The sequence below is a fragment of the Eublepharis macularius genome, chromosome 8, assembly GCF_028583425.1.
Source record: "Eublepharis macularius isolate TG4126 chromosome 8, MPM_Emac_v1.0, whole genome shotgun sequence".
NCBI classification, from domain to species: domain Eukaryota; kingdom Metazoa; phylum Chordata; class Lepidosauria; order Squamata; family Eublepharidae; genus Eublepharis; species Eublepharis macularius.
Window position 1 is genome coordinate 34,590,946 of NC_072797.1, and position 22,571 is coordinate 34,613,516.

General features: G+C 42.9%; 2 protein-coding genes across 2 annotated transcripts in view; one reads left to right on the forward strand and one right to left on the reverse strand.

Moving 5' to 3' along the window:
* IPO11 (importin 11) overlaps window positions 1-22,571 on the forward strand; it is a 268,026-nt gene that overhangs the window by 120,440 nt on the left and 125,015 nt on the right. The window lies entirely within an intron of this gene.
* On the reverse strand, window positions 5,093-22,011 carry DIMT1 (DIM1 rRNA methyltransferase and ribosome maturation factor). The gene is made up of 12 exons (XM_054986578.1): window positions 21,888-22,011; window positions 18,773-18,846; window positions 18,182-18,268; window positions 16,448-16,509; window positions 16,262-16,355; window positions 16,113-16,162; window positions 14,301-14,424; window positions 14,095-14,187; window positions 12,808-12,872; window positions 7,268-7,331; window positions 7,031-7,137; window positions 5,093-5,679 (listed from the first exon to the last, which is right to left on the reverse strand). Exons 1-12 carry the CDS (start codon window positions 21,970-21,972, stop codon window positions 5,637-5,639), a joined length of 948 nt encoding a protein of 315 aa, XP_054842553.1. The 5' UTR covers window positions 21,973-22,011; the 3' UTR covers window positions 5,093-5,636.

Genomic DNA, 22,571 nt, shown 5'->3' on the forward strand with positions numbered 1-22,571 from the left:
GAATATGAGTCTCTTGCAAACAAACAATATCACATTTTTGTTTTAATAGCCAGTGAAAAATATTTTTCCTCTTACTCGGTGAGTTTAGTCCATTTACATTCCAAGATAATACTTTGCACTCCATATTCATAATCTTGTTGGTAAGTCTTTTTCATTGTCCCTTATAAATCGCTCCATCTCCCGCTCAGATCTGATACGCTTTTTGGCACCTCCAAATTCGAAGGACAAACCCTCTGGAAGCTCCCATCTGTACCTGATTTTCATGTCCTTCAACATCTGGATTAGCGCTTTATATTTTTTCCGATCTAGTAACACTGATCTGGGTAGTTCCTTCATTATAATGATTGTCTTGCCATCGATCTCCAATGGATCTTGAAACTGTTTAGTCACAATCTTCTCTTTCATGTTTCTTGTTGTAAATTGTACAATCACGTCTCTTGGTAGTTTCCTCTGGGTTGCAATTCTCGAATTCACACGATATGCCACATCTAGGATAGCCACAACATCCTCCTCCTCCTTCCCCAGGTATTCAGCTAACACCTCCGTCATCTGTTCTTGCGCTGTCTTTCCTTCCATTTCCGGCAGGCCGCGAAATCTCAGCTGCTTCTCCATATGTCTACTTTCCGCAACCGCCATCCTTCCCCTCATCAGCCTCATCTCTGTTTGTTGCGTATCTGCTAGGTTCTCCATCGCTCCTTCTACTGTTTTAACTCTCTGCTGCGTCCCTTGTAATTCACTTTGTATTGTTTCCATACCTTTCTTCACTTCTGACAGCTCCGATTTTACTTCTGACAGCTCCGATTTTACTGTCTGTTTAACCTCTTTGATCAACTCCAATTTCATGTCTTTAAATTCTTTAATCACCTCCAAAAGTTTTTTATCCAGGTTTTCTATTGCCGATTGCCACTCTTTCTTCGACATCGTGGGGCTTGCTTTGGCTCGCTCCCACGAGTCCGCTCTCTTCCTTAGCTCCGTGGCGTTAACTTTAGTACCTTTTTTATTTCAAATGTCCCGGTCTTCTTGCATAAATTGATTTTAAAGGGTCCAAAATGTCGGGCGTCTTTTCTCTATGGTCTCTCTATGATTTTATAAACCAATATGGCCAACTTCCTTTTCCGCTGAGGCCGCGACCCTTCCCCTCTCAAAGATGGCGATTCCCTTCTTCCTGCCCTCCAACAAGGGCCGCTTCTCTCCAGCCGCTCTATTGTTGTTACGCACTTCCTGTCTTCCCACAGCAGATCTCGCGATGGTGTCTTTTTCTCACAGCTCCAAAGCCACAGGTATTCAAAACAATAGTCCGATTTCTTTAATAACTTCTTTAAACTTAGTCTCTTTTCAAATACAACTCCTGCCGGAGCTTCCCCTCCTTTTCGCTAGTCTGTTGCAGTTTAAAAATCTACTTTTTTTCCTCTCTGTTTTTATCAATCTGTCCCGTATCGGAAGATAGTGATCTTTACCTTCCCTTCACTTTCCTCGGGTTGTAATCGCTGTTTCGATTTCAAGTTCTCCTTTCCACTACTTCCCCCAATCGAAGCTTGGGTATGTAGGTCTTATGCCAGCCGAATTGGCCCCAAAACTGCCGCAGAGATTGTAGCTGACCCGTCGCAAGGAGGGACCTCAAGGATCGGGAGGGGATCCGTTACGCAGAGCCCCCCCTCGTCCGAGATCTAACTCACCCTAGGGTCTTGAGCGTTCTTTGCCTGCTCTCCGCCTGAGAGCAGTCGGCCGCGGGCTATTTTCACCCCGCCGGCCGCTTAAAACGGCAGTCCGGTCAGCTCCGCAAATGGAGCTGCGTTAGACCTCCATGGATCCCAAACCGGAAGTCGCCCCTGTAGGCTTTACTGACGAGGTACAGAGGGTCCTCCTGAATGCTCGTCGGCCATCCACTAGGCGCGCTTATGTGGCCAAGTGGCGCAGGTTTGAACTTTGGGCACTTGCTAAAGGAGTGGTGCCTGACAGCAGTCCCTTGGGGGTTGTATTCGAGTATTTGTGCCACTTGCGTGGCCTGGGCTTGAAGGTTTCCTCCCTCAAGGTCCACCTGGCAGCGATATCAGCTGCTCACACCCGAGTTGAGGGTGCTACACTGTTTTCTCACCCACAATCCCGCCAGTTCCTTAAGGGCATGTACAATCTTTACCCACCTGTGCCGGCGCCAATGCCTCAGTGGTCACTGTCCCTGGTACTCTCCCGTCTCATGTTGCCTCCATTTGAACCTATGGCTACCTGCCCCTTGGATATGCTATCCTACAAGGTGGCATTCTTGGTGGCTGTGACATCGGCCAGAAGGGTCAGTGAGCTGTCTGCACTGCGGTCTGACCCTCCCTTTCTTGTGTTTCATCCCAACAAGGTGGTCCTGCGTCCCTGCCTCGGGTTTCTGCCCAAGGTGGTGTCCGCCTTCCACCTCTCGCAGGATATCTCACTGCCTGCATTCTTTCCTCAACCTTCCTCTAAGGGGGAAAGGGCCCTCCATTCCCTAGACTTGAAGAGGGCCCTAGCTTATTACCTGGATAGGACAAAGGGATTCCGCTCCAGTCCTCACCTGTTTGTATGTTTTGGGGCCAAGGACAAGGGTAACAGGGCTTCCTCACAAACCCTGTCTAGGTGGATTGTGGCGGCCATTAGCAGGGCCTATTCCCTGGCAGGGGTAGCTTGCCCGCTTCATGTTAGGGCCCACTCCACGCGGTCCCAAGCGTCCTCTTCGGCACTCCTCAGGGGGGTGCCCCTCGTTAACATTTGTAAAGCAGCCACATGGTCCTCTGCAGACACCTTTGTCAAGCATTACGCCATTGATGTCAATGCGGAGCAGGATGTATCTGTGGCCAAGGCTGTCCTACACTCCCTTTTTTCCTGAGGGAGTCTTGGGAAGACTTTCTTGGCGTACCTGCTAGGTACCCTTGAGTGAAAGAGTGTATATATGTATATTTGGGTGTATATATGTGTAAATATTGAGTACTGATGTATCACTACACAGTTTACATAGATGTATATATGCATATCTATTTGTTGTTGTTCTTGTTTGTTCAATAAAATTGTGTTGGACTTCACCCCACCTTCCTTATTGTGTGAAGCTTGGTACACTCCCATGTGTGGAGGCACAGAAGAACGAAGATGAAAACAGGGTTAACATACCTGTAACTTATGTTCATCGAGTTCTTCTGTGCTGACACACAACCCTCCCTCCTACCCCGCTGTGAATTCCAATGCACAAAGATGTGGTGGCTGTAACTGAATTTGATGTGTTTTAAGGTGTTACGGCTAAGTGTGTTGGTCAAGCGGTTGGTCAAGCGGCGGCACTTGGTCCCACTCAGACATGAGTCATTTGAAATAAATGTATCTGGGACTGATATGTCTTTAAATCAATTAATTGTATGGCAATTGACCTAGTGGCTTGTATTTAATGGTGGATATCCACGCCCCCCGCACCCAACTCGAGAGCTGGATCTGTAAATGTAAACCTGAATGTAAACCGGAATGCTTTTTGAGTTTGGATACGAAATACTTTGATTAACTGTAAGTATGAACTGGCAGACGGTAACACAGGGGCAGCCAATATTGGGCTGATTACTGATAGTTTGTGATATAAATTGTAGGACATTGGTGGCCTGATGAAGAACTGGGTTTGAAACGAGCCGAAAGGAATAGACCGGTATAGCTCGTCGCCACCTTGGAGCTCATAAATCTTGGACGCCACCGATTAACTTCAACTGGCACCGTTTGCAGCCTGTGATAAAGAGGTTCCGTTAACATATGGGACTTGACTCTCCCAGTCTATTGGAACGAGTTTGCAGCCACATTGAATTGAATGGAATCGAAACTGTTGTGTTTATTTTGACTGCATAATTTACTTGTGCTGCAATAATAATAATAGCTGTGTTGGCACACTTCCTTGTTTTGGTGTGTACTTAACTATTGTGGAAGTGTAATCTTCTCCCTTTGTTTTGGTTGTACCTGCTAGGTACCCTTGAGTGAAAGAGTGTATATATGTATATTTGGGTGTATATATGTGTAAATATTGAGTACTGATGTATCACTACACAGTTTACATAGATGTATATATGCATATCTATTTGTTGTTGTTCTTGTTTGTTCAATAAAATTGTGTTGGACTTCACCCCACCTTCCTTATTGTGTGAAGCTTGGTACACTCCCATGTGTGGAGGCACAGAAGAACGAAGATGAAAACAGGGTTAACATACCTGTAACTTATGTTCATCGAGTTCTTCTGTGCTGACACACAACCCTCCCTCCTACCCCGCTGTGAATTCCAATGCACAAAGATGTGGTGGCTGTAACTGAATTTGATGTGTTTTAAGGTGTTACGGCTAAGTGTGTTGGTCAAGCGGCGGCAAAGGAGAACTGAGGGAAGGGGCCGTTGGTCGCTGGAGGAGCACGTGACCGTTTGGGCGGGAAAACGGTCGCTGAGGCGCACGACAAACGGCCCCTTCGGAGCCATGGAAGCTCTAGAAAATTCTCCGGCGGCTGGCCTGCGCCTGCGCAGTCCCCATGTGTGTCAGCACAGAAGAACTCGATGAACATAAGTTACAGGTATGTTAACCCTGTTTTCTCACATAACACAACTTTAGCCTTTCCCTGATGCAGATTTAATTATTTTAAAAGTTACATTTATTTCCAACAATCTCTTTCCCATAGCACCATTTACAGAACAAGGACTTCCATACTTTTACTTGAATGATATCCAATACTGAACTTTCAAAAGACAAGATAATGCAAATTGTCAGGGGGAGTAGAATAGTCAATTAGGTCGCTGTCAGAATTCCTTAATTTCTATACATCTCTTTTTGGTAGAGCATACCAATTTTGTAAAATCCTCCTTTGAAACTGATATGTTGCTCTTAACTGTAAGTTGATCACAACTAATTGGTCCCATTGATTCCAATGGGATTTGAGAGAGTATAAATGCATACAGGATTCACAAATTAAGATTGGTGGCAAGTAATCTAGACAGTTCAACTGCCCAGCTATACTTTAGTGTTTCTGCGCAAAACAGTATCAGCCTTTGTACTTTGACTGCACCTTTACAGCACATTTGTTTGATATACCGCTTTTGCAAGTTTTAAAGCTACAGCTGAAGTTTTTAAAAGGTGGAATATTTATTGAAGATACAACTTAAAAACCTCATATAAAATAGATTTCTCATTACAGTACATAATAGGGTACACAAAATATGTGATTAAAAATTTGAACACCTCATTAAGTGAGAACATTTGTAAGGGAACTAAGCTCAAAGGCAACAGTGTTGGCACTTATGCTTTGTCCTAGAGACTAACATAACTGCATTAATAATCTGTGTATTGGGTGCAGCATACAATAGGATCACCTGCCATCTGTGGGTTTAGTGGCTCCATTCCTCAGAATAAATGTTCTTGGAGGCTAAATGAGTACCAAACTGGACACAATGATTTAGTGTGCATGCTCCAGCAACCATCTAAGCTAAGGTTCAGGATGAGACTTTTCACCACACTGCAACTGCAATTTTTTCTTTTTATCTTGTCAATGTACATAATTGAAAGCAGCTGGCTACACCTGCCCATAATAGTTTATACTCAACATGAGTGGAATTCCAGTATCATCTTCATATGTGTAATTCATTTCATCCCAGCAAAAGTAATTTTCCTTTATGAGAAGTGGATTCCTTCTGCATTGAATCCATGCAGAACTCTGAAAAAGAAAACATGCATCCTTACAAATTGTATGTTGGGGAGGGGGGGCTTGCAAGTGGGTCTGTTTCATCTCTTGGCTTTCATGGCAAGGGAAACAAAAAACAAACCGGAAAAATGTTCCAAATGGTTCCTCCTTGCTTCCAGGATTGCAAACGTATCTTTAAAACACCTATTACACAGCTTCACATGCTTCCAGAACTGCTATCAGTACGGGGTCACTGGCTAAAGCTGTCCATTTAGCTAAACTAAACTGTTGTGCAACATTTGACAATGAAAGAATTTAAGCTCCTTACAAAGTTTTAGGAAACTGGCTATGGTGGGAATGGATGGGTGGGTCCCACCTCACAGACACACAAGCCTTCCTCATGCCTTGCTGCTACCTACCCCAAACCTCCCCAGGTGAGTAAAGGCAGGGAGTTCACTGCCACATGCCACCTGTCTAGCAGGCAGAGAGCCCTGGCCCAAATCCTCACAGGGTCCCCAGAGGCACTACCAGACAGGCAGCCAGTTCCCTACCTCACCCAGCTACAGCCCTGGGCTATTGGGGAAGGTATCTATAAAATAAGATTATCAGCCAGCCATCTTTCTGCTGCCTCCTTTAGCAGCATTCTCTCCTCAGTCTCTCCAAAAGCCTCCTTTCCCCTCCAACGGACTCTGACTGGCCCAGCCTTCCACCTGCTTCCATTAGTTGGCTCTCAGGAGAGGTGGAGCTGGCTCTTATTCATGAGAAGAAGGGAAGAACAACTCAGTTGATTTTGTGTGCTTACAGTCTGGACAGAAATACTGTTCTCCCTGTGTAAGACCTGTGCAGCAATAGGTAGAAGTAAGCCTCGGGATTAGGAATTTTCCCACATTGTAGGGCTGGGAAAACTTTTCATCTGGCACCTTGGAGAGTGGATCCCAGATGCAGTAGATAGCACTGGGCTACAGAAACTGATGCATATGAAGGTGTCTTTTATAAACTCACATTTCATGTAATTCTGGGACACAAGAACATAAATGCTGATGTGATGAGATCCCATTCACACATTCCACTTACGGGAAGAATGCCAGTGGACATACTGCACAAGCAAAACCTCAAATGTGTGTGTTTGCATGTGAACATATTAAAGGTTCAACAAAACACGGGGGTTGTATGTGAACCAGCCACAACAGAATGCCCTCCAGCGTCATGCATACCCTAGGCAGAGTTTGCTACCAGACAGTATGGTCAATGCCACCAACAGTAGATGAAGCTGCAGCACGCACAGATGTTATCTATTTCTGCTCTTACTAAGTTAACTTTTGAAAGTTAAGCTTATCTTTAAATACAAAGTACTTAAGTGTGAAAGAAACGTGTTTGGTTTTACCTGATGAAGTCATCGATATCCATTACCCGGGCACGTTTTTCCGAGTAACTGGTGTCACGTAAGATTCCTTGAATTAAATTTCCAATACTGAAATTTTCAGGAATTTTCTGTCAGTGTAAAGCACAAAAAGAGAATCTTGCTTATGTGGCATATATTGTTGATAATAGTAAAACAATGATACTTTCATAAATGTTTGTTTAACCACTACCTCCTTCCCAAGATCTTTGAAATGTTTACCAAATTATTTTGCGAGCAGTGAATCCGGTAATTCTGTTCCAGCAGTCGCTTCACCGCATTTGAGCTGAAGTAAGATAAAAAACAATGTAAAGTTATATGCAATTACATAACCCACTCCCCCTTTAAACAGAAGGATGAAAGTGGCATTTCCAAAGTGGTTTGGGTGAGTTCTATTTGAAGTCTCTGGCAGAACTGTAAAGACTGGAGAACTGGAAAACCACTGGAAATGTGATAGTAATGAAAGCCAAAGCACATTGGAGAAATACAAGGAAAACTACGAAAGAGAGAAGGGAGCACTGACTCTTAATTCTGGTCCTTTCCTGCAACTTTCTAGAACTACTTTGTATTTTCAATGGAGGGAACTTATACAAGAGTCTTCAAGCATCATGTGCTGCAAGTAGTTGGCCCCAGCCTCCGCCATGTTTAATAGCTGTTTGATAGCTGCTTGTGATATAAAAATCACAAGGGCCCCGGAATAAATGCCGCCTGATCTGTAGCAGGGGAATTTCAACCAGCATTGCTGAGTCCCACCCAAGAGATTACGGCACGAAAGAGACATTCATGCAAATGCCGAGGACTGGAGGTTATTGATTTTACTGCCTCCCCAGCTGCGGGCGTGAGCTGCTGAGTCACCCCCTTAGCACATTCCGATACCCTCTTTCTATGATGAAACTCCCACCCTAAGATTGAGGAGCAATCAATCAGAACTGATAAGTTTATCATTTGTCTCTGGGAAGATGCATTTTCATATCTAAATTCATCAGCAAACTGCCTCTTTGTGAGACAGCTGGAGAGACTGCATTTCTTTTTACACACCCTGGTAGCAAGTAATCAAAGTAATCAAACCATTGTCATTCCCCAGAGTTGACCTTTACAGTCTTTGTCCCAAGGCTGAGGGCACGATTTGTCTCAGGACACGTTTTGCCCTATAAGAACCAGGGCTCTTGCCCCATTCAAACTGTGCATGCTTCCTGGATCCAAGCGCTGGTCCCTTAGGGTCATTTTCCCTAAGACCCTCTCTCTCTTTTCTGGCCAAGAACGCGGGATGTTTGAAGCTCTTCCTCCGTGGACTACTGTACTCTTTGGATAGTTAATTATCACCATGAAATCCTTCAAATCTATTCCACCTTCAACACTGCTTTTCCTAGGCATCTCGTGTGTGTGTGTGTTTTCCTCTTTAAATAAAGATACTCCTTTATTTAAAAGCATAGCCTCATTTGGTTCCTTGGGGAGGGGACCCTATAAAAATTGATGGAGTTATCCCACAGTTACCCCTCTTGTATAGCTGTCCTCCTTGCCATTAATTCCCCCTATTTTCAAGGAGACCAATCCAGGTAACAGATTAATGGTGGAGCCACATGGGCAACACCCTGTACTTCTATAACTCGGATAGTCTACTCCCAAGGTATAGATTTACAGCCATAGGGAATCGTCCCCATAGATGATCTCGAGCTGATCTGCGTGACTGTGAACCCTGTGTGCTTGTATCTTTGGTCTCCCCTGATTTGGGTTGGAATCTCTCCCTTTTCACCACTTTGGACCGTATTGACAAGATGCCTCTACATTCCACGTGTCACTAGGACCGTAAGTCTAAGTAGAAAGCAAGTGAGCAGCATGAATCTATCCTTTGGAGCTCATCCTTGTTCCATGGGTTGGGAAAAGTTAGGAAAAACTTTTTCACAGCCCTCTTCTTCGTAGAAAATAGAAAAACCCAGCTGTTAGGGATCAGGATAGATTCCCTGCCAGTTGTTTAGAGGCCAGGATGAGCCTCTTTAAAAGCTGCAAGAAAATTTAAAATTGAACTTTTAAAATTGGCTGCCATGCCGCATACCTTTAAAAACCAGCCGCCGAGCTGCAGTTTGTTTAATTAAGGTTAGCAATTATCCTGGTCATGGAGTTAGTACCCTTCCCTTCTGAAAATTAACCATATTAAATATACTTGACCAGTTGTCTAGTTTGGTTCCTAAAAGCCCTCTTTCCCCTGCACTCTGCCAAACCCCAGGCGAGCCGCAGCTGTAAGTTCCACCGAGTGTGTTTCCCCCCTTGCCACCCTATCGGATAAGTTTTTCAGGCTAGGAGAAGCCTCCCCATCCCTGGACCCACTCCATTTTCTCTAGGTTCACTACTGGGAAGAAACCAGCAGGGGTGCACAGATTGCTAACGGCTCTAGAGCTGAGTGTTCGTGTCATGAGAGCAGGGGCTCCTCTGCCAAGGAGTGTGGACCCTCTCCCGCCTAGATTTTTAGTGCAGAAAAGCCGCCAGTTTAAAAGGAAAAATGTTCAAGCAGAGCCCAAGCTTGTACAAAATTAAGCATTGGATTGTGAAATGCGGACAGAACCCCTGGGAGGTGGGATCCTTTAAAGGCCAAAATCCCATTCAAGTTTTAAGAGAAGCTTTTAAGAAACAGTGTGGAGAGAAAAAGCTTAGGCGCTCAAAGAAAGATGCTTGTGCAGTCTGGGGATTGTGGATCGCCCTGAATGACTGCGTCAGCATGACACGAGAAGCACAGGAAACAGTTAAAAATCAAGCTGCTGAGTTAGACAAATTAAGAGTTGAAAGATTTGACCTTTTAGTGGATAAAAACACCTTTGCCTCAGCTGCTCAAAAAAATGAAGAAAAATATAATGAAGCCAAAGCCCAAGTTACAGACCTGAGCTCCAGATAGCTGAGCTCCAGGAACAGCTTGCTCAGACTTGGCAAGCTGTTCAATTTTTCACTGGGCAAGCGAGACAGCAACGCACCGCTGTTAGTCGCAATGCATGCCAGCAAGAGATCCGTTCCCTCAAGCAGAAACTAGGACTCCAAACCACTCTGATAGCCTCTATACACCCTGAAACTTTCCTGGATCTCCCAAGCCCCGATTCCTACCAGCCCTTACTGAAGGACACCCTGCCTTCGGCCCCTTATAAAACCCAGCCCGGAGAAGAGCCAGTCGCTCCCCTTAACCCAGTAAAGGAGAAAACTATTGAGAATCGTGCTGCGAATGAAAAATGTGAGCTCCACGAGACCATGGAGAAAGTCCCTTGGACCTCCATAGAAGTCTAGAGCACTGCCACCCAGCTTGGCCCCCTGAATAAAGATACTGGAATTAGTTGGCTCACCACACTTACGAGCGCCCACCCACGTCCACGGGAGCCGATTTAACTCAAGACTGCCCATTTGTGTGCATCTGGAACTGATGCACACCATAGAAGCTGCTATTGCCACCAGGGGCCTCAACTTACTTGAAGCAGAACCTTGGCTACGGTAAAAAGTCCATTTAATTTGGCTGGGGAAAACCGCAGAAATTTTATTTGTTACAGACCGCCAAGCCCCAGGAGAGAACTCAGAAGCCTATGTGGCCCGGAAAAAACTCCTTGCGTTCATTGCCAAGAAAGTCAGAGTATATGGAGGAGCCTACAACTTTGACTACGACCCCTTTAAACAGGCCCTGTATGGAGGATTAAATTCCCAAACTAAAATTACCCTGAGTCCCATAGATTTAGCTAACACAACATGGCCAGACATCTCAGAAAAGATCAGAACAGTAGCCGACCTCTTGAGGGAAACTGGCACCCTCCAAGCTAAAGTTCCCTGTAGAAACCCTGAGTCCAAATGCCCTAAGCCCATTCAAGCGGTGACCTATGCGAAAAATGGCCCTCATTCGCAGCATAGGAATGAGAGAGGCTACCGCTCAAACTAGTCCTGAGGGAACTCGGTAGGGAACCGACCAGCCCCGAAACCGACCATCACAGGGATTTTCCCTGGGATCACCAAAGGGACTACCCCAGGGACTATTTCAGAGATCAGTTCCAGGACCAGAATGCCGGCGGTGGAGGAAGTCGCAACTGGGGAAACTAGCGCTATGGTTCCAATTCAAGCCCTTCTTGCTACTGCCAGCCCAACTCCGAACCTGCCCCACAATACATGCATGCTGAGCCTGACTACCCCTCCCAAGGGCAGCCCTGGTCACGCCAGGTACCCCTGCTTCTCTGCCCCATGGCAAGAACTGAGTGCCCCTCTAGACCCACACTAGTTCACTGTTTGGGCCCAGTTTAGAGAAACTGGTGCTGACATGGCCCAGTTTGATAGGCAGCCCACCTCAGTGCTTCTCTCCACTCTCCTAACAGCCTTTGGGAACAGCCCTCCCCAGCATTCATAGTCAGTAGCCTCAGTAATGGAAGAGCTGCCACTGGCTGGAAACCCTTTCCAATTGTGAGGCCCAGAGGTTCCACACTCTTCTCCCCAGTTCACTGATGGATACCCAGGAACAAGTTTTAATCCAACCTGAAACGTCCATGGAGGTGGTAAGCGTTACTTTAATTGGCCTCAACACCTCCCTCGCAATCCCAGAGTGCCCCCCCCCATTTTCGCCCTAGTGAGCAAGGTTGGGAAGAATGGGTAAGAATGTGGCAAGGCACTAACCACCCCTCGTGAGAGATGTGCGATTTAAAAGACTGGATTGCTCCAGTCGGGGCTGGTGTTTCTCTTATAGACACCACCAATATAGAAGTCCTGGCAAATAAACTCTCCTATGCAACTGCCAACATAGCCAAGCTAGGAGACCTACTCCCTCACTTCAGTCACCGATGTGCAGCACTTCACTTCCTTCCTGTTAATCTCTCGGGAGCAGCTAATAGAAAAAGATTTTTCCCTGCTGACTAAAGGAACCCAGTCCCTACAGCGCAATGTCTCCATGGCAATTGCCTGTACCCAAGCCGTTAACATGGCCACAGCCATGGCCATCATTCGCAATTCCCCGAGTGGAACCATCCCCATCGAATTGAGAGGGCTCATAAAAGCCAACCTCACTGGAAATCCAACTGGAAGACTGATAGAGTCTCGTTAACGCTTCCTATGACTCCTACCACCACCAACTGTGCCTTTTTATTATGAGTGTTGCGGCTCAAGATTCCTTCCCCATCTATCCTATCGTCCCCCTCAGCTTGCAAACAAGCACCAGAACATTTTGTACTCAAGGGACTGCAATCATTGGGCTAGAGCCTCCTCCTCCAGCTGGCAGACCATTGAGGACTGCCAACACAACAGGAGGTGATGAGGACAGCACAACAAGCCTTTTGATTTGCTTTCAGGAAAAGTACAGTGCCCTTTGTTACTGCCTTCACTCCAAAAGGAAATCAGCAACGTGGCAGCACTAACACAAGCACAACCAGGAACTAAGCACCTGCTGCTGATTTCTTGTCTACAGTTCTGTAAGAAACCCCCACAGCTTTCCAGTTTCACTTGGTGATGTCTGGCCAGAGGTTCTCTCAGCAATGATTGGAGGGTAGAATCAGATGCTCAACAGTCATCTTCACCATCTTCTCTTTCCATCCCCTTCTCCTAACTCATCACAAGAACTATTAGCACACTGGAGCCATCTCCCCCAAACCTTCGCACAGTAACTGGGTCCACCGTATGCGCATGAACATGCACACAGATCCTTAAATATCCAGGAGATAAAAACTTACCTAAGCCCATCCTCAGTAGTCAGCATAACAAACAATCCAGCTAAAGAAAAAAGGAGAAGTAAGGAAACCAAACTGTCCTGAGTAACTTACTTAAAAACTGCTGAAAGAGTTTTGTTTTTCCTGACGAAGGCTATCCTTAGTAGACCATCCCATTCCTAAAAAAAAAAAAAGATTTAAGCACCATTTCTAAAAATTTAAAAGAGCATTTACTTTATCCAGCTCCTTGCTTTCCAGCAAACACTCCTACATGCAGCTGCATATTATGGGGCTTCTACCCTCTCCCTCTTAATTCCGTTTCCCCTGTGTCTCTTTCCCCTTTTAGGCTCTTCCTAAACTGTCCCTTCCTCAAGCTGAAACTTATCCATGTATTTGTGTTCTGCTTCTCCTGGATGCCAATATGCCACTATATCCAAAACACTTTCCTGCTTATAGGAGATGCCACTCCATGGAAAGCCCTGCTCAGTTTTTACAGTTTCCTCCCAAATAATCAGAGCCATTCTTGAAACCCATCAAGGTATATTTCTGAATGCCTGTGATTTAGGGGCTGGAGTTTTACAGAGCCAATGAAAGGCACAGTTCCTGCACTTTGAACCACCTCAACTCTGATACAAACTATTAGAGTTCAAGCTTCAAACCTCTGAGCTTTTCAATAAAGCCCGCTTTTAAAAACAAAAAATAGCAGATATGATCCCTCATAGAAAGACCGTGTTATGTAGTGGTTAAAGTGTCAGACTAGGATCTGGGAGCCTAACCTCCCTCACAGCATACTTATGAAGAGAGTGATGTAAACTGCTTTGGGTCCCCACTAAAGAGTACAATAAATAAATAAATAAATAAAATTTCCATGGGCACTATGGGTTGCTGATGGTTCACCAACCCCCTTCAAAACACACCACTGAAATGCTGCTCCTGGGCAATGGGGGGACCCCCAGGAGTATCTTGGGATGGAAATCAGTGGTCTCCTGCAAGTAGTAGGAATCACAAAAAGTGCACTTCCTTGTACACTTAGGTAGAGTTCAAGCTGTTATTCTATAACTTGTTTTCTGTTTTAAAACTAAAGGCTGAAGTTTACTTTTTGAAACAGTTCGTAAACTAATTTGTTGTCTTGAGGAAGGCACAGGCATCACAAGTTTCCATCCATTCTCATTAAAAATCAGCCTTGATTCCTAATGTTACCATGATGTAAAGTGTTGGGCAGTTTCCAAAAAAAGCAAAACAAACTTAGCAACAGCCCCTGTTGCTTAACTATACCCAACAGCCATTTTATGAAGGATACACATGACAACGTCTCATACACACAGGGAATTCTGCACACTGTCTCAGCGATTTTCATCATGGATTTTATATCAATTTTATATCAATATGCACAACTCGAACCTGGAAGTTGATTGGTGGTGGTGGGTTTTTGGGTTCTATCCTTACAACACTGGATTCAACTTTGGGTGGCGGCTTAAAGTTATTTCTTCCAACCTGTTAGCACCATAGAGAAGGCAAAGAAGTTATTTGCATCCTGTTGAAAACTCATCCCAGCCATTGATCTGAATTTCCACACACCCTCTTTGGTTATCTTCTGTTTTACTTACTTTCATCAGATGATCAACACGGGCTAATAACTGAGTATTAACAGAAAGCCTGCAGTACTGCGGAGAACCTGGCCTGGCAACCAGACGAAGAGCAAACTCTTTCTGAAACATAAGTACTGCACACCTGGAGATTAAACAAAACTGAGTCACACTGCATTTACATTAGGGACTTATGTGGAAAGACAGTTATGTGATAGATGGTTATTTTTATGGTGCACAGCTTCACGTAGACCTATGGTTGAGAAGCAATTTACAGATACTGGCATGTAGTGTACCACTCTGCTTAGCAAAGCTGGAAGACTGACTCTAGCTTAAAAGTATCTTTCGCCAGAGGGAGAGTCACTATAGTTTAAGGAAGGCTTCCAACTTTGCTGAGTGAAGTGGTACGATACATATCACTGTTACCAGTAATACCAATCAAAACAAACAAGTGTAAAAAGCAACAAGTAAAACAAAACCAACAACAAAAGCAGAAGTAAAACAATACATTTTCAAATGTCTGGCAGAAGTGAGTCTGAACTCATGACTGAAAAGAGGCCAAAGATGTCAACAAATGAGCTGTCAAACCATTAAGTGAACTTGGAAGATTGAATTTCTTTTGCATATATGAATGGGGGGAGGGCTTATGTCAGCAACAAGAGTAACAGTCTCAAGCTCAACCTAGTGAAGCTGGGTAGTTTCAGGAGAGAGATTATATCCTCTCATACTATAATAGTTAACTTAGGAAATTTATTACCACAAAGTGCGATTTTTTTTTTAGTGTCTGTTTAAAAAAAAGATTAAACAAAACCATGGCAGATTTACCTAATGCTCTACAATGCTATCCTAAGCAAATACACCCTTCTAAGTCTACTGAAGTTGATGAGCTTATAAGGGTGGTACTCTGCTTAGGACCCCACTGTTACTTTCTTGCATGGCTCAACACAGTTTATAGCATTAGCTCTTTAGCCCAATGGATATTCAGCAGATGCAGAGAAACAGGTGAAGTGAAATACACAGCTATACAGCTGCATCAACACTGAAAATCACCCTGCTTAATACAGATGTGGATGGACATTGAGAAAGTAGCCAACATAAAATGCAATAAAAACTCCAAGGAATTCCAACAGAATATACTTCTATGCGGTCTTTCAACTTTACCTCTGAAATATATTCACTCACTATATTCAAGTCTGCTTGTGACAAACACACTAAAGGCATATTCAATTTACTGTACTTTTCAGGTGCTAAACATTTTGCCTGATTGTTTGAGGATGCTATTAGAATTTTACACGTGTCAGATGGCCATGAGATATTTGTATTAGTAACTAGCATGTCTACTCTTAATCGTACTGAAGTCTACTCAAAAGGGCTTACTCCCAGAAAAGTGGTCTTAGGATTGCACTGTAAGTTTCTTTTCTGAGAATCCTTTACATATTACTGGTCACAGTTTACAATTTTTCGCAAGCAGAATTATTAAAAAAGATGAAGAGAAAGCATTTAAATGCTTAGAAAACAAAGATTTGTGGATGAAGTTTCATAAAATATTCAACTGATGGTGGATGGCAGCAAAAAGTAAAGGTTTGGTGAAACTCTTTGATCTCAAAGTTTCAGTTAGTGAAATTACAAAGCTTAGTTCTTTATATTTTATGAACAGCCAGCTATCTTTAGGAGGTCCTTTATCATGCAAGACTTCCCACCCCACACACATCTAATTAATTGCAAATTTTCAGTTTAAAATACTGCCTGCTTTGTAGATCAATTGGTTGCTAATAAACCCATTTGACAATTACTTGTAACACTAAAATATACTGTACATTGCCTTCTACATACCTGAAGAAAGGACGATGTAGCAACAGCTTAAAAATAAAAGGTGAAGAAATCTAAAAAAAGAACAAGTGTGATGGTTATCCAGAATGTTTAATAGTATAAACCAGAATTTACACTGACTTTTCATTCCAGTAGGCTTGTTTTGAACTTACTTGATAAGGCAAGTTAGCCACACAAGCATCAAAGAAAGGCAGATCAGATTTCAATACATCTCCGATCTTTATTTCAAGTTTGCTAGCCAAAGGTCTGGAAAAGAAACGCCGTTATCTCACTAACTCAGTATTAAAATAGTTTATGGCCAAAAAAACCAGAGGCACTTTTTCTTCCCAAGTACTTACGTGCCCTGGACTCTCTTCTGGAGTTCTCCAACCAGCTTTATATCAAGCTCACAAGCAATGACCTAAAAGAGAATAACATAAATGAATTTGTATATGATTCATATACAATGAACCAGGGGACTGACTTAGTGCTGATTTAAAATGTTTATATCCCATCTTTTTAAAAACTCAGAAGATGGCTTACAACTATATTAGAATCAACCCTCCCCAACACACACAGCCTTTAAGTTGCTTTGTGCAAAGGCTCACTGATTACAGTAAAAAGTCATGACTAGTAGATCTGTCTAAAGTTGGTCATCAGCATCACTATGGTCTAAAGTGGCAGGGTAGAGGTGGTGGAAAGAACTGGGCTCAGAAGGAGCACATTCCTGCAGCCCAATTCTTCCCCTAAAAGGATCCTTTAAAATGCAAGAAAGAAACATCCATCACAGTGTATAGGGATTGCCAAGGTGGTAGTGTAAACGGTGTGTATGGAAAATGGCCTTGAAGTATTTTACACACACATCCATCAACAACCCTTTAAATTGTGACCCATAGCAGTTGAATTGATTTTTGGGAGGAGGGGATTGAAAAAGGAGAACACAGGGCCCTATGTGTGCATTCATTGAGCCCAACCACTGTCTGCATAGGCACAGCAAGGCTGACCCCACTGCCTTGCTTTGAGTGAAATGCATGTGCATATGTAAGCCTACGAGCAGGGTTTATTCTTTGTAATAAAGCCATTCTGCACCCAACATAGCTTTTGAGGCACTGCAGAATTATTTTATCCCCATCTTCAACAGAATGCAGAGTTAAATACATGTTCAATCCACATCTGCTGCTGTGAGCCAGAAAGTGATACAGGGCAGAAGGCGTCTACTGTGCCTGGATTTATTAATTTTTTTGCTGCGACCCAGGGTGGGAAGTAGAAAAGGAAGGCAAACCAATCAAATCCTTCCTAATTTCCTCATATGCATCAAACACCAGAACTAATCAGAGCATTTTTCTGTTCTTAGATTATATGTATCATGTCCACAAGGTAAATTTTGTTAGGGAACAAAGGGAAGAATAAAGAAAGAAGGAAAAGGAACAAGAAAGTATGAAACCAAACACCTAAATATCACATAGCAACTATCTGGAGTGTCAAGCAAGACACATCTCAGGATCAGAGATCATAAAGGGCATTTGAATTGCTGCCTCTCAAATAATGGGAGGAAAGACACAGTATTGGGTGGATGATCCAATTATTTCCACAAACAGAAAGGTTTAAAATAGACATACTATTTTCCTATGTGAAGTCATGAGAAGCAGTTTACTATATGCCATTAAAAGCTGTGGACAATTCTTGTTTTGCTAGAATTATATTCAAAGTATTCATAGAACTCCAGTTCAAATGCTTTAAAAGTATTTTGAAGAGTATGTATTTAAGTACCCTATTCCACAATAATTATCCAACATCTGTAAGCATTATGCTAAGCTGCTGAAAAAGATGTATTATTATTATTATTTATTGCATTTCTAGACCACCCTCCCCGTCAGACGGGCTCAGGGCAGTGTGACAACTTACAATTAATAACATAGTTTAAAAACAATTTAAAAATTATAAATAAACATTAAAACACTATTACATATACAATAAAAATTTCTCAATGTAGACATGAAAGAAACGTAAAAAATGTGCAGTAAGAGTCCTCAGAAAACATTGTTTTGTTGTGCTAAGAGAGGACATCCCGTTTCTTAACAGCAGATTTGTACCTTTTTCACTTTTTCTAACATTTTCACTGTCATGTTCCCAGTGCCAGGACCAACTTCTAGAACAACATCTGTAGGACGCAAAGCAGCCTAAAAATTAACAGATTGGAATTAAATACAAATTCATTAAAAATGAACCAAGAGCATCACAGAATTTGAGTTGATGTTCTACAAAGTTATGCATTGTTGTATAAGGTAAATGCATATCTTTAAACGTATGTATGGTATATATTTACCATAAGGCATTAGTAGCTATGAAAAGATGTAATTCTGCTCAGGATTTATCTAGGAACCATGCCCAAACAGGAGGAAAAGTAGAATCAATAGCTGGCATTTCATTTTCTGTTTGTGACACAGCAATGCCAAAGAGACAAATGTTTTATTTAATTTTTTTTTAAAGATGACTAAGCGGGTTTGTGTTTGTGCTATAGGCTAGGACAATATTCTCATTTCCTCTTCAGTTATACAGTTTACTTTTGCCTCTCAAAATCTTGTATTATTTCAAGTTGCCAAATGTTTCGTACATTGACAGTTCTGCACCTGTTTATTTTTAGAGACAAAATCTGATAAGTATTTTTGGTTATTCTCACCTACCTTTTCTACAATGTTATTAACAATGAGGGGATTTTTCAAAATATGCTGACCAAGTCCAGTGTTGAACCGGATGCCTACAGTAAACACAAGATCATAGCAATAAGAAGATTGCATTGCAGTATGCAGTAAAGTACCTTTAGGCTACAATCTAATAAAGGCTTCCTTGAGAATAAATCTCACTAAACTTAGTGAGATTTCCTCCCAATCCTCCCAAATAGACATGCATAGGATTAGACTAATTGTCTAATATAATGGGTGGCTTTTCAAGGAACTCTTTAAACATGGGATGAAAGCCTTGTCTAATATACCCAAACCAGGATCTGTATCCTAACGATATAAAATGAGCTCAGAATCAGCAGACTAGTAGATTTCTCTTTTGCACCATCTGGCAGAATAAGACTATTTTTCAAGATGGATAATTCTTTACTCCAAGTTACAATGCGCATAAACTGAAAGTGTAGTATCCATCTAGTACATTATCAGTTTGGTGTAGTGGTTAAGAGCACGGGACTCTAATCTGGAGAACCTGGTTTGATTCACTACTTCTCCACTTGAAACCAGCTGGGTGACCTTGGGTCAGTCACAACTCTTCCAGAGCTCTCTCAGTCCCACCCACCTCACAGGGTGATTGTTGTGGGGATAATAATAGCATACTTCATAAACTGCTCTGAGTGGGTGTTAAGTTGTCCTGAAGGGTGGTATATAAATCAAATGTTGTTATCATGCCACCCCTCCTCCTCCCAAAAGCTCAGGGAGGTGTACATGGTTCTCCTTTCCCATTTTATCCTAACAACTTTATGAGACAAACAAGGATGAGTGTGTATAAATGGCCCAAGGTCACTCAGCAAGCTTCTTAGCAGTGTTAGAATTCAAATCCAGGTCTTCCCAATCCTTGTTTTGACTCTCTAACCACTAGACGACTCTGGCTGGCCATCTTATTTCCAAAATTTGGCCACAATGATCCCAACCAGAACTAAAAGAGCATTTAGCAAATACTTGTGCTCCTTTAACACTGACCCTATAGTTGTCTTAAAATAAGCATCATGGATGGAAATATAAAACAGCAAGAATCTAAGTGATGCATATTTTCCCCAACTGCGCAATGCTACCAACTAAGAAAAAATGATCAGAGGGCATTTTTATGTCCATGAACAAACAACATTCTTTCTCCAACATATACTTAACCTTATAGGAATGTAACACCATCCCCATGAATCTTTGTAGATATTATCTCTTAAGCCAGAGCCTATAAAAACATTGAACAACTGAAACTGTAATTAAGAAGTCTTGTTCTCATTTAACTTTGTAAATATAGTCAATATCTTGTAATTCACTCACACCTGTACATATCCTAGACATATGCTCTCCCTGGATTTGGAAATTCAAAAATAACTTCTTAAACTGTGTTCTTCTTCTTTGGATATTAGAAAAGCACTGGGTGAGAGACACGTTTTTGACAGTGTGAGTCCCAAGCAAGAGCCTATTCCATTTAAGGTAAGACCAGGCAGGCTTTAATCTACTAAGGCTTACAGTACGGTAAATCAGCCAATGCTTCAAGTACCATATCCCTATAGCTCTTTTCCCTCTGTTTTGCATAGATTGGAGAACATCATGAAAGCTTTCCTTTTAATTCTTGTATCACAGGTGGGGTTGCTCATTTGCAATCCAAAGAGCATCTTTAAAAGTAGTAGTATAGCATGAGAGGTTGCTACTGTGCCTCTTGCCTCATTCTTTTATGAGTCTCCCTACTCACCCTCTTCTTCCATTTGCTATGGAGAATAATTAAATCCCTTTGAGACAGCAAACAATGAACTGATCGAAGGAATTATACATGACAGAAGATCATAACTTAGTAATGAAGTGCATACTGTGAAGTACACAGAAAGGGGCAATAAGCTGCACTTCCAGTGTAAGATTTCTGATTGCTTCCTACAGGGTTGAGAAGGGTCTCTGCTCCAGACCTTAGAAATGCATGGCCAGTCAGAGTAGGTTGGGCTGGTTGAAGCAATGGCAGAGTTACCATTGCCACATCTTCATTTCCTTCTAAATACATTGGTAAAAAGGTAGGATCTCCAGGTTGCAACCAACAGGCAAGACATTATCAGAAGCACTTTTCTCATCACTGCCCCACAACTCCGGGAAAGGTGTAATGTTTACTGCTGTGAGATTATGGGCTGTGACATAAATGAAAAACGAGAATCTAGGGAAAAGTTGAAAGGAGGCAGCTGAGGCAGAAGAAACTGGGGGGAGATTAGAAAAAGAGGAAAACAGGCCAGCAGAAATAAAACAAAGAGCTGAAACCGACTGAAAGGCACTTTCACGTTCACTGAACTAAGGCCAGTTTGTCTCTCCTTATTTATAACTACTAAAAGATTAAGTGAGAGAGTCTGTTGAGAGAGAAAGATTGTCTGAGATGTAAAAGCCTGTATTAAAAAAATAGAGGTAACTACCCCTCCCGCCACACACCAGGAAAAAACACCTGCTGTAATAAGTCTATTTCTCTTTTAGGTGCCCCAGGACTTTTTCTTAATTTATCTACAGTCCAGAACTTTGGGACAGCTGTTGAATTTCTGCTAATCAGCCCCAAGGATAGGGTTGTAAGGAGTCAGGGAGGGCTCCTATACCTTGTACACATCATCAATATCATCATCATTACTACTACTACAATTAGAGGTATTATATAAATTGTGCTTTGTTTCGGATTTTGGACCAGTATGGCTGTACACAATTTTGTACACAATTGTAAAATCTGATGCCATAAGATTACTGTAATTTCTGACAATCTGTCGCCAGCACCGTGATCAGAATGTCGCACTAGGATCTGGGAGAACCAGGTTCCACCTCCCACCCCCTGCCATGAAAACTTGCTGGGTGATTTTGCACTAGTCACACTCTTTCAGTCTAACCTACTTCACGGGACTGTTGTGCGGATAAATTGGAGAAGAATGATACAAGCCACTTTGGGTCCTCACTGGGGAGAAACGTGGAATATAAACGGCATATGTAACTAAATAAAAATAAAACTTTTGCGTGCTCTAGGGAAGAGCCAAGGACTGTCTTGCCGTTTAAGTCAGTCCTCACTCACAAATCTCCTCACCACACACTAAGGACCCACCTGGTCCCGGTCCCGGTCCCGGTCCCGATCCTTTGGCTTCCCGGCGCTGCTGCCGCGACCGCAGCTTCGTCTTCACTTTCGGCATGATAGTAACTACCGGAACAGAAACACGCTTTCCGCACACTTGTGCTCCTCCACGAAGAGGCAGGGGGTAGAAAATCTCCGGCCAGGGAAGGATGCAGGGATAAGTAGTTTCCTTGCCCATTTCATCATAAGCAGTTAAACCGTTTTACGACTACAATTCCCACAAAGCATTTCATTCCAAGCCCCTCCTCCGTCATTCCTACAAGCGCAGAAGGAAATAGTCACACAGGCGGGTTTTGTGAAATTTAGTCGTCGCATGTGCACTCCCAAACAGGAACTGGAGCTCCATAGAGATAGGAAAGGTCTAAAGTGACATGTGAACTAAAACTCCGGTAAAGAAAAAAAAATGAAAGCCTCTGTTAGACCACCTAGCTGAAAAAGGGAGCTCTAACTCTCAAAAGCTCATCCCCTGGAAATCTAGTTGATCTGTAAGGTGCCACTGGACCCGAATCTTGATCTTCTACTACAGATCAACACGGCTACCCATCTGAAGCGGTTGGACATGATAACCCACGAATACAAAGTGGCATTGCTGTGTTTTTTGGATTCTCTGTTGTGACAACACCAGACTTTGCGTTGAAACTTAGCCATTACATTTTA